At 36.7% G+C, this 12069-nt stretch overlaps 1 protein-coding gene across 19 annotated transcripts in view; it reads left to right on the plus strand.

Moving 5' to 3' along the window:
- Positions 1-942: 942 nt before the first annotated feature.
- RALGAPA1 (Ral GTPase activating protein catalytic subunit alpha 1) overlaps positions 943-12069 on the plus strand; it is a 233500-nt gene continuing 222373 nt past the window's right edge. For 14 of the 19 annotated variants that reach the window (XM_019644697.1, XM_019644698.1, XM_019644699.1 and 11 more), the window contains exon 1: positions 985-1534. In XM_019644697.1, the coding sequence (XP_019500242.1) occupies positions 1429-1534 (106 nt within the window). In that variant the 5' untranslated portion in view covers positions 985-1428. Of the gene's footprint in view, positions 1535-12069 lie in introns of all 19 variants that reach the window. The other 5 variants (XM_019644706.1, XM_019644714.1, XM_019644710.1 and 2 more) reach the window with 1 other exon arrangement.

The raw sequence follows: 12069 nt of genomic DNA on the forward strand, positions 1-12069 counted from the left end.
CAGCGGCTGCTCAGCTCGGGCTGGACTCGAACCGCTGTTGCTCAGAGCTCAAACTCTTGAGCGAGCTCTTAACCAACTGAGCCACTCGGCTGGCCCTTATATTCACTATTTTGATTGATGATGTTTTCATGTTTGTGTGCAAATGTAGAACTTATCAAATTGTACACTTTGAAAATGTTCAGTTTATTGTATCAATCATATCTTAATAAAGCTGTTTAAAAATTGTTTAAAAATATTGTTTTAATTTGATTTTTAAAAAGTACTGAGTGTGAACATTTTTTCACATATTTTAGTTATGAGTACACACTTCTGTGATTTTTTTTCATGTTCTCTACTAATTTTTCTACTTGTGCCTTAATTTTCTCCTGGATTTGTGAACTCCTTACGTATTAGGTAAATTCACCCTAAATATTCTCCAGGTTTATTTTCTCTGTAATTTTTCTGTTACTGCATGCTTTTGGGTGAACTCATTTATTTGTATGAGATAATTTTAACCAAAAGGATGCACTATAACTTTATAAATCTCTAAACTACAATAAATTGTTAATCAATTTGCAAAACAAAAATCCTTTAAACAAAATTCAAATGAGTAAATGAAGGAATGTTACAACCAATCCCTTTAGAATTGGCATAAAAAATGTACTGTACATCTGCTTTGATGTTTTGGAGCTATCTTCTGAAGTTACTATGACATAGTAAACAGTAGAGATGAAGGATTTTTAAACAAAAATATATGACACTACTCTGGGAGTTTGGCTAGGAATCACTTTGCTTACAATAACACACAAAGTAATTTCCTTCTCTTACTCTTTTGGGCTCCTCCTTTGCCTGCTTACACAGGAAACCTAAGGCAGGTAATGCCACGGATGATCTCACGCTCGCATGACGTCAAGAAACCTTGACGTCAGAAGGCGGTTGCCACGGGGACCATTCGCCACTGACGGCAAAGTCGTGAAATCCCATTACTACACTCGGTATCCGTTTCGGCCTCTGCAGCGTCTCAGCTTGCTAAAGACGCTGTAACCTTAAGGGGGCCTCAGGGAGGGAGGAGTTGTGCTGCTGCCGCCGAGAGCCCCACCTCCGTGGCTCCCGATCCCGGGCCCCGGCCTGTGGCGGCGAGCGGCGGCCGTAGGAAGCGGGCGGCGGCGGGCGACTCACTCTGGTCTCCCTTGCTTTGTGCAGCGCTAGGAGAGGGGATCCGCCATATTGGAGACGGAGCCGAAGGTGCTTTGCAGCCGCGGCGCGAGGCGGGTGGAGGTGGCGGCCCCGGCCTGGATCTGGGAGGAGTCGGCTGCGCTGGAGCCCGCAAGACTGGGGAGTGAATGAGCCGCTCACGCTAGCCTCCTCCCCGCCCACTCCCTCCACTTTCCGCCGCTGGAACCGGGCTGGGAGGGGGCCAGAGACTGCCGTGGCGGTGGCAGCGGCAGGATGTTCTCCAAGAAGCCGCACGGGGACGTGAAGAAGTCTACCCAGAAGGTGCTGGACACCAAGAAGGACGCGCTGACCCGCCTCAAGCACCTGCGCATCGTCATCGGTGAGGAGCGAGGGGTGGCGGCGCCCAGAGGCCTGGGTTACCCGGCCCTCCCTCTCCCGGGAGCCCCTGGGTTCTCTTCCCCCGTCCTGGCGAGGTGCGGGAGCAGAGGGCGAGGTGTCGCCTCTGCAGAGACGCGGGAGGGCGGTTAATGTGGGGGAGAGAAAAACTTGGCAGTTACCAAACACTAATCACTACTAACACAGGCTTATCTAATTTTGAGTTAATAGTCTGAAATCGTTTTTAAAACTAGTCTTACTCTAAAAACTTAGATCTTTTTTAGACTTTCGGGAGACTTAGTGTTGTGGATAATGGTGTTGATAGGATATGTTGCTCAGATGGCTAATGTCATCCCCACCCAAGTGAAAAGAAAAATAAAGTCCTCTCTTAGACAATTATAGACCTTAGCCTTTCAAGTTTTTTGGCTAATGAGGGCCAGGAGGAAGCAGTTACACCTCTTTGGGAAGTGGGTGGTTCTCAAAAAGCTTGTGGGAAAGAGCCCCGCCCTTTTGTTAATACACCTTGTTCGTCATTACGGTCATTTATAGAGAATTTTTATTCATTATAGAAAAAAGGTAGTTTACAGCTTCCCTTTCTTCTAGAGAATTGTATAGAATTCTGTTTTTATTCAATTAAAAATTTCTTACCGTCTGTTTCCCTCTTCTGTTTTGCTTGCTGGCAAACCACAGAGAGCTCTGAGTTTTGGATAGTATTAAATCTTTTGGATACTTGGTCATTTCTTAGGCTGACAAAGGCTGTAATAATGCTTATGGAATATCTGGTCTAGTACTTGGATTTTTTTAGATGAAATTTGAGGTGAAAAAGAAAGTTAGTTTGCCTGTGATAATACATAATTAATGGCAGAACTGAGTTTTGAACCCAGATGTCTGCATCATAGTTCAGAGTTTATTATCACAAATTCTCTTCCTAATTAGCATTTGTTTTGAAAAGTGATGTTTATTCAGGGATATAAGTTTCTTATTTGAGGTGCTTGTTTCTCAACTGTGTTGTTTATGTAATCATGCCATCAGGATACCACCAATAATATGCAACATTTGTATAGTGCTTTACTATTCTTAAAATGATTTCACATAAATTATAATTAATCCTCACAATAACCCTACAGGTAGATATCATTATCCTCCATTTTTTACAAATAAGAATACTGAAGTTGGGAATGTTAAATGGTCATCCAGGTACTAGGAGCCAGAGCCAGAACTGGAGCCCAGATTTCGTGTCTCCAGTTTGCTTTTTACTCTTCCTACATTTATGACAGCAAATCTTGATCACAAGTTGTATTTATTCCTGTGGGATAGTAAGAAAGCAATTAAGCCACTTTAGTGACAAAAAGAAACCCAGTTTTCAAGAAAATCTAAATCTACCATTGAGATTGTGATATTTTTGTTTTTTGTTCTTCATTCTACTTCAGAGTTAACTCATTGAAGAAAAAATTTGGCTGAGACAAAGAAAGTTAATGTGTGAATTTAGGAGATGTATCACATATAATGGCAGTTTCAAATTGAAGTCAACCTATTTGGGACAAACTGTAGATTGGGTAATGGCAGAACTGTAAAGTTGAGTTCCAGTGGAGTACTGATATTTTCTAAATTAACTGCCATAGTTCTTTATTTATAGAGTGTTTAAGGAATGGTTCATATATACTTCTTTGGCATAGAAGTTTCTTCCATCTGGGAGACATGATCTAAATTAAGAGGTCACACATGTCACATAGTTTGAATGTCCTAGCCTCCTTGATTTGAAAACAAAACAATAATTAAAAAGAAAAACCCTTTACTTTTTAATTTATGGGCTTTTAAAAAAATGGAGCACATACTTTGTATAAACATTTAAAATATCCTTAAGAACCTTCAAATAGAGGACATTATGCTTTCAAATTCCCTGCCCTGCGTGTGGAGTAGGTTCATACTGCAAGATTTACTACACTTCAGTAGTTTTAGAACAGTAGTTCTCAACCAGGGACAATTTTGCCTCCACCCTCACCCCTGTCCCCACGGACACTGACAATGTTTGGAAACACTTCTGCTTGTCACAACTGGGGGAGGCGTTCGCAGCATCTAGTGAGTAGCAGGAATGCTGCTAAACATCTTACAATGCACAAGATAATAATCCCTCACAGCATTATTGTAGCTGTAAATTTCAGCAGTGTTGAGGTTTAGGAAACTTATGAAAGTATAGAGTAAAAGGTGGACCTTCAAATGCTATACTTGGTTCTAATACATTAATTGAATGAAATATTCTAAAATTTTAAATGGTTACAGCTATTTGAAATATGGTTAATGTAATTCCTAAGAAAATGAGTGGGAAAAAGTAGAATGACAAAATCAGAAAGGCATCTTAGAGGTTCACTAATTAGATACACCATTTTGCAGATGGAAAAGCCACTTCAAATCCTTTTTGAAAACAGGTACAAGTTTTACATAAAGTAAACACTATGAGGAAACTAGTTTGCAAAGTAATTGCCAATTACACAGGATTTTATTTTTTATTAAGTTCCATCGAACTATATTTTTAACCCTTAAACTGAGCTGCTATCCATTCACTCAGGGTAATTATAGAATTCAGTAGATCCAAATATATGAGAACATATTTAAACATTCAGTGTTAACTTTTTTCCTGGCATGTAGTCCTACAGTAGGACAATTCCAGCTGAATTTATAGAACTTGGCTCTGAAGCATTTAGATTTAAATCTGCTGTGTTTGTTGATATTGCTATATATTTGATTTGTGGGAACTGGAAGTTCTGTTTTTTTGTTTTTTTGTTTTTAAAGAACTAAAGCCTTGTCTAGTTTCCAAAGTGTGTGTTATCCTCTTACCCTCCCCCTCTTTTATTACAACTAGTAGCTTTAAGATGATATTAAGTTAGCACATGTAAAGTGGCTAATATAAAGCCTGGCATATAGTGGATATTGACTAAATGTTAATTTTCATCTTTGGCATGGTAACAGTTCAGTCTTCTTGATTTAAAAAGAAAAAGATGAGTACTTACTTAGCGAAGAAATATATTGATTATTGTTGGATCATTCTAATAACTATAATTGACATACAATAAATTGCACTATTTAAAGCATGGAATTGAATAATATTTCACACACACACACACACACACACACACACACAAACACACACACTTTGTGAAGCCATCATATCAATCGAGATTAGGAGCATATCCAGACAATCAGGATGACAAGTACATCTATAACCTTCTAAAGTTTCCTTTTGCTCCTTGGTAATCCCTTACTTCCACCTCTACTTGCACTGGCTCCCCTGTTCCCTGGGCAATCACTGACCTGCTGTCACTCTAGATTAGTTTGCATTTTCTGGAGTTTTCTATGTATATGGAATTATATTGTATTTGCTCTTTTTTGTTTGGTTTCATTTATTCAGCCGTATTATTTTGAAATTCATTAATATTGTTGTGGGGTGTGTCAGTAGTACATTGCTTTTATTGCTGAGTAGTACTCCATTGTACTATAGATATGCCACAATTTGATTATCCATTTACCTGTTGATGGACATGTGGGTTTTCAGTTTTGAGCTATTGCAGAAAGTTGCTATGCGGAGTACTTGTATAGACATATTCTTTCTTTTCTCTTGGATAAATACCTAAGAGTGGAATGGCTAGAGCATATGGCAGTTGTGTGTTTAACTTTTTAAAGAAACTGCCATACTGTTTTTTTATTTTACATTCTTACCAGCAGTGTATGGAGAGTGCCCCTTTCTCCACAAATAAACCAACACCACTTGTTATTGTCAGTCTTCTTAATTTCAGCCTCTGTAAGTATGTAGTGGTTATAATTAGTGTTTTGATATCTAATAACGTTGAGCTTCTTTTCATGTGCTTATTTGCCATTATATAATTTCTTTGATGAAGTGTCTATTCAAATCTTTTACATATTTTTGAAGCTGTTATTCAGTTTTGAAAATTCTTTATTCTGGAAAAAAGTACTTCATCAGATTTCCCTTCCAGTCTTTGGATTGTCTCAATTTTATTAACATTTTCTTTGAAGGAGTAGGAAGGACTTCGTAAATTTGATTAAGTCCATATATCAAATTTTTGTTTTATGGTGTGCACTTTTGGTATTGTATCTAAAATCCTTGCCTAAGCCAAGGTTACAAAGATTTTCTTACATACTTTTTTCTAGATTGAAGTTCACTTTTTTGCATATGGATAATCCAGTTGTTCTAGCACCATTTGTTGAAAAAGACTGCCTTTTCACCACTGAGTTGCCTTTGTACTTTTTCCAAAACTCAGTTGTCATGTATGTGTGGTCTATTTCTGGACTCTCTATTTTGTTCCTGTGATCTACTTGTCTGTGTTGGTGCCAATACCATGATGTTTTTTTATTTACTGTAACTTGATAGTACGTCTTGAAATCAGTAGTGTTGTCCCTCCAACTTTGTTCTTCCTTTTCAAAGGTTTTTTTTTTTTTATTTTTCTTTTTTCTGGCATAGAGGTGGTACTATGCCAGGTCCTTTACCAATATGAGTTTTAAGATGAGCTTGTCAATTTCTAAAATAAAACATTTTCCTGCTTGGATTTTGATTGGGATTATGATGAATCTATAGGTCAAGTTGGGAAAAGTTTACAACAATATTGAATTCTGTAACTCATGAACAAAGTGTGTTTCTCCATTTGTATATGACTTCTTTAAATTATCTAGTAGTGTTTTGTAGTTTTTAATGTGCAGGTCTTACACATCTTTTTTTACTTATCCCTGAATATTTTCCACCTTTGATTCTCTTGAAAATGACATCTTTATATCCATTCTCAATTGTTGCTAGTGTAAGAAAATAAAATTGATTTTTTATATTGAGCCTTGTATGCTGAAACCTTGCTAAACTCAGTTCTGTAAGTTATTTGTAGATTCCATTTGGATTTTTTACATGGGCATTCTTATTGCCTGTGAATGAAGACAGTTTTACTCTTCCTTTCCGTTCTGGATGCCTTGACTTCTTTTTTCTTGCCTTTTTGAACTCACTAGAACCTCTAATACAATGTAGAATAGAAGTGATGAGAGTGGACATCCTTGTCTTTTTTTTTTTTTTAAATTTTAGATTTTATTGGGGAATTGGGGGAGGCGAACAGACAAGTTACTGCCCTTTTGTTCTTCAGTCTAGTTGTGGAGGACATCGCTTCACTGGCCCATGTTGGTATTATCATTGCGCTCTTCTTGGATGAGGCAGATTGGTCGCCAGTCACTGGGCAGCTGCTCACAGCGGCTCTTGGCAGCTCACGCTGGATGCTGGCCGCTCACGGTAGCTTACGGGAGCCCACTGCAGCAGAGGTTGCAGCCTATGCTGTTGCTGGCGACGCAAGGCAGCCCAGCTCCAGGTCGAGCTGTTGTTCACCATCTTAGCTGTGGAGGGCAGTGTCACTGGCCCTCATGTGGAATCCGAGCCAGGGCCCTGCTGCTCAGAGCTGGCATCGCAAGCCAGCTCTTAACCAATGCTCTACTCAGCCGGCCCTGTCTCCTTTATTATTAAGAAATGATCTCTTATCCCTGGTAGTAGTCTTTGCCCTGGAATCTACTTTGACAGTAATGTAGTCACTTCCACTTTAATTGACTAGTGTTGGTAGGGTATATATTTTCCTGTCTTTTTAATCTATTTGTATTTTTATATTTAAGTGGATTTCTTGTTGACAATGTATGGTTGAGTTTTACTTTTTTTATCTAATCTAGTAATGTCAACCTTTTAATTGAGACGTTTGGGTGATGTTCATTGTTTGGTCACCATGTTATTATATAGTGCTACATCCCCAGAATTTATTTATGTTATAACTGGAATTTTATATCTTTTGACCACCTTCACCCATTTCCCCCATCCCTACCCTCTCGCCTCTGGCAGCCACCATTTTGCTGTCTGCTTCTATGAGTTTGGTCATTTAGATTCAACACATAGGTGTAATCATACAGTATTTGACTTTCTCTGTCTGACTTCACTTAGCATAATGCCCTCGAGTCCCACCTATGTTTTAGCAAATGGCAGGGTTTTCTTTATTTATGGCTGAATAATATTCCATTGTATGTATAAATATGTATACACACGCATATCACATTTTCTTGATCCATTCTTCTGTCGAGGGACATTTCGGTTGTTCCCATGTCTTGGATATTATAAATGCAGCAATGAACATGGGAGTACAGTCTCTTTTAGCTAGTGATTTAATTTCTTTCAGATACATACCCAGAAGTAAAATTGCTGGATTATATGGTATTGTATTTTTAACTTTTTGAGGAACCGCCGTACTGTTTTCCGTAGTGGCTGTACCAATTTACATGCTCACCAACAGTGTACAAGGGTTTCTTTTTCTTTACATCCTTGCCAATACTTGTTATTTCTTGTCTTTTTGATAATAACCATCCTAACAAGTGTAAGGTGATATCTCATTGTGGTTTTGATTTCCATTTTCCTATGATTAGTGGTGTGGAGCACCTTTTCATGTACCTGTTGGCCATCCGCATGTATTGAGAAAAATGTCTATTCAGATCCTCTGCTCATTTTTTAATTGGATTGTTATTTTACTATAAAGTTGTGTGAATTCTTTACATATTTTGGCTATTAGTCCCATATTATTATAGATATGTGATTTGCAAATACTTTCTCTCATTTAGTAGATTACCTTTTCATTTTGTTCATGGTTTTCTTTGCTGTTCAGAAGCTTTTAAATTGATGTAATCCCACTTGTTTATTTTTGCTTTTGTTTTTGGTTTTGGTGTCAGATTAAAAAAATCATCACCATGACTGATGTCAAGGAGCTTGCCTTTGTCGCTTATATTTTCTTGTAGAAGTTTTATGGTTTCAAGTCTTACATTCAAACTTTAATTTATTTTGAGTTAATTTTTCTTATGATGTAAGATAGGGATCCAGTTTTGTTCTTTTGCGTGTGGCTGTCTAGTTGTCCCTATACCACTTATTGATGAGACTGTTCTCTCCCCATTGTATATTCTTGGCTCCTTTGTCATAAATCAATTGACCATTTATGCATAGATTTATTTTCTGGGCTCTATTCTGTTCCTGTATACGTATCTGTGTTTATGCCAATACCGTACTGCTTTGATTATTGTAGCTTTGGAACATAGTTTGAAATCAGGGAGTGTGATGCCTCAAACTTTGTTCTTTTGTCTCAAGATTGCATTGGCTATTTGGAATCTTTTGTGGTTCCATACAAATTTTAGGATTGTTTTTATCTATTTCCATGAAAAATGCCATTGGAATTTTTATGGGAATTGCACTGAATATATAGACTGCATTGGTTTGCATGGACATTTTAACAGTATTCTTCCTATCCATGATCATGGAATCTTTCCATTTAGTTGTGTCTTCTTCAGTTTCTTTCATCAATCAGTGTCCTGTAATTTTCAGTGTACAGATTTTTTACCTCTTTGGTTAAACTTATTCCTAGGTATTTTATTCTTTTTGATGTAATTGTAAATGGGAATGTTTTGTAAATTCTTTCTGTGATAGTTTGTTGTTAGTGTATAGAAATACAACTGATTTTTGAATATTGATTTTGTATCCTGCAACTTTACTGAATTTGTTTATTAGTTCAAAGCATTTTTTTTGTGGAGGCCTTAGGGTTTTCTGTATTACAAGATCATGTCACCTGTAAATAGTCATCTGCAAGTAGAGACCGTTTTGCTGCTTCTTTTCAGATTTGGAGGCCTTTTATTTCTTCTTGCCTATTTGTTCTTGCGAGGACTTCCAATACAATGTTTAATAAAAGTGGTGAGAGGGGGCATCCTTGTCTTGTTCCTGATCTTAGAGGAAAAACTTGCAGCTTCTGACCATTTGAGTATGATGTTATCTGTGGACTTGTCATATATGGCCTTTATTATGTGGAGGTTCATTCTCTCTATACCCAGTTTGTTGAGTTTTTCATACGAATGAGTGTTGAATTTTGTCAGTGCTTTTTTGTACGTATTGAGATGATCATATGATTTTTATCCTTCATTTTGTTAATGTGAATCAATTGATTTGTGGATGTTGAACCATCTTTGCATGCCTGAAATCAATGCCACCTAGTCATGATTATGATCCTTTCAATGTACTGTTAACTTTGTTTTGCTAATATTTTGTTGAGAATTTTTGCCATCTATATTCTTCAGGGATAATGTAATTTTCTTTTCTTGTAGTGCCCTTGTTTGGTTTTGTTATCAGAGTAATGTTCACCTTGTAAAATGAATTTGGAAGCGTTCCCTCCTCTTCTGTTATGTGGAAGAGTCGGGAAAGGATTGATATGTATTCTTTTTTAAATGTTTGGTAGATTTCACCAGTGAAGTTATCTGGTTCTAGACTTTTCTTTGTTGGGAGCTTTTTGGTTACTGATTCAATCTCTTTCCTTGTAATTTTTCTGTTTAGCTTCAGGTCTCATTGAGATTTGGATGATGTGCATTTAATGATATTATTGATTTGGTTAAGTTTGAGTTTGTGTTTTCTGTTTGGCCTGTCTGTGCTTAGTTCCCATTTCTCTCTCTCTCCTTTTATTAGTTGTGTAAATTTATCATTCTTTTTTAAACTTCTTTGTTGGATAATTAGCTATAATCTTTTATTCATTGCTTTATGATTTATAGTATACATCTCTAACTTGCCAGAGTCTACTAGTAAGTGATATTATACCACTTTTTATGTTGTGTAAGAGCTTTACAAGTGTGTACTTCCATTTATCCCCCCAGCTTTTATGCTTTTTTGTCATACATTTACTTATACATGTTGTAAATCCTGCGCTATATTATTTTGTTTAAACAAGCAGTTATCTTTTAAAGATTTTGAAATAATAAGACAAAGACATATATTTACCCATGTAGTACTATTTTCAGTGCTTTCATTCCTTTGCAGATAGATGTTTCCATCCATCCAGTATCATTTTGCTGCTTCTGAAGGACTTCCTTTAACTCTTTCTTCTGTGATGATGATCGGGAGGTGGATTTCTCATGCTTTTGTTTGTGTAAACAAGTATTTTTGCCTTTTCTGAAAGATATTTTGCTTTGTTTAGAATTCTAGGTTGATGGCTTTTACCCTTTGTCCTTTGAAGATTTTGCTCCACTGTCTTGGTGCTTGCATTGTTTCTGATAAGAAGTCTTCTATCATCTTGTTCTGTATGTTTATGTCTTTTTTTTTTCCTGTCTACTTGTAAGATGTTCTCTTTACTAATTATGAGCAATATGTGCTGTGGTGTAGTTTTAAAAATATCTTTAGCTTGTGGTTCATTGAGTTTATTAGATTTATGAGTTTATGGTTTTCATAAAGTTTGGAAAAATTTTAGCCATTTTTCCTCCACTTATTTCTCTCATCCTTTTTTGGAATTTCATTTATTAGCATATTAATAAGTATACTATTAGATTAGCATATTAGAAAGTATTATTAGTATATTGGAAGATCTTATAGCAGTAAAAGAACTGACATTCTTTTAACTTTTTTGGATTCTTTTCTTTCTTTGTTTCTGTTGCTATGTCTTCCAAGTTCACTAGGTATTTGCTACATGCAGTCTGCCCGTCTAGCTTATTTTTCATATCAGACATAGTTTTTATCTAGTTCATTTTCTCTATATATATTATATGTGAAAATTGTATTATCTATATGTCCTCTTAACTTTTGAACATATGAAATACAATTAAAATAACATTATAGTACTTCTCTGCTCATTCTAGAATCTGTCAAATCTGAGTCAGTTTCAGTCAATTGATTGTGCTCTACATCCTGGGTTGTTTTCTTCTTTGTATTCTGAGTAATCTTTGGATTTCAGATAATTGTGAATTTTACCTTCTTAGCTTCTGGATATTTTTGTATTCTTATACATTCTTGAGCTTCTTTTCTGGGATGCCGTTAATTGCTTAGAAATAGTTTGATGGTTTTAGGTCTTGGTTTTACAGTTTATAGAGTGGGTCCATCTAGGGCTAACTATTACCTACTATGAAGCATTACCTTCCTGAGTGTTCTACCTAAATGCCCTGTAAATTATGAGGGTTTTTTGTTTTGTTTTGTTTTTTTGTAGCCCACCTTTTGGGAACAGGCACTGTTTTGGTCTTATGTAAGCATCTGGTACTGTTCCCTAAGATTTTTTCGCATAGTTCTTTCTCCTGTGTTGGGAATTTTCCTTACAAGGTGTTATGATCATAGTGGAAAGGGACCCTCTCCAGTTTCCTGGGTTCTTGCTGTATGCAGTTTTCTCCTCTTTTCTGCTCTCACCTGTGAACTCTTAATTACTTTGGTCTTCTTGGAACTATCATCTCATTTTCTCAGGTCATGGATTCCGTTGACTCTACCTGGATTCCCTTCCCTCTTACCTTAGCCAGGAAATTCTTTAGTAAGTTGTATCAGTCGAAGGTGCACCTCGTTTGCTTGCTGTCAGGAATGACTTTATCTGATGTCCATACCTGCTTAAAATAAACAAAAACTCTGAAAACCCTAAAACATAAGTAATAGTTTTCAAGACACTGGATATGGATGCTGAAGATAAGAGTTTCTGTTAAGTGAATGAGACTGAAAACTGGCTTTATAGCAACTTGGCCCCCATT

The sequence above is a fragment of the Hipposideros armiger genome, unplaced genomic scaffold (assembly GCF_001890085.2).
Source record: "Hipposideros armiger isolate ML-2016 unplaced genomic scaffold, ASM189008v1 scaffold_90, whole genome shotgun sequence".
Classification (NCBI taxonomy): Eukaryota; Metazoa; Chordata; class Mammalia; order Chiroptera; family Hipposideridae; genus Hipposideros; species Hipposideros armiger.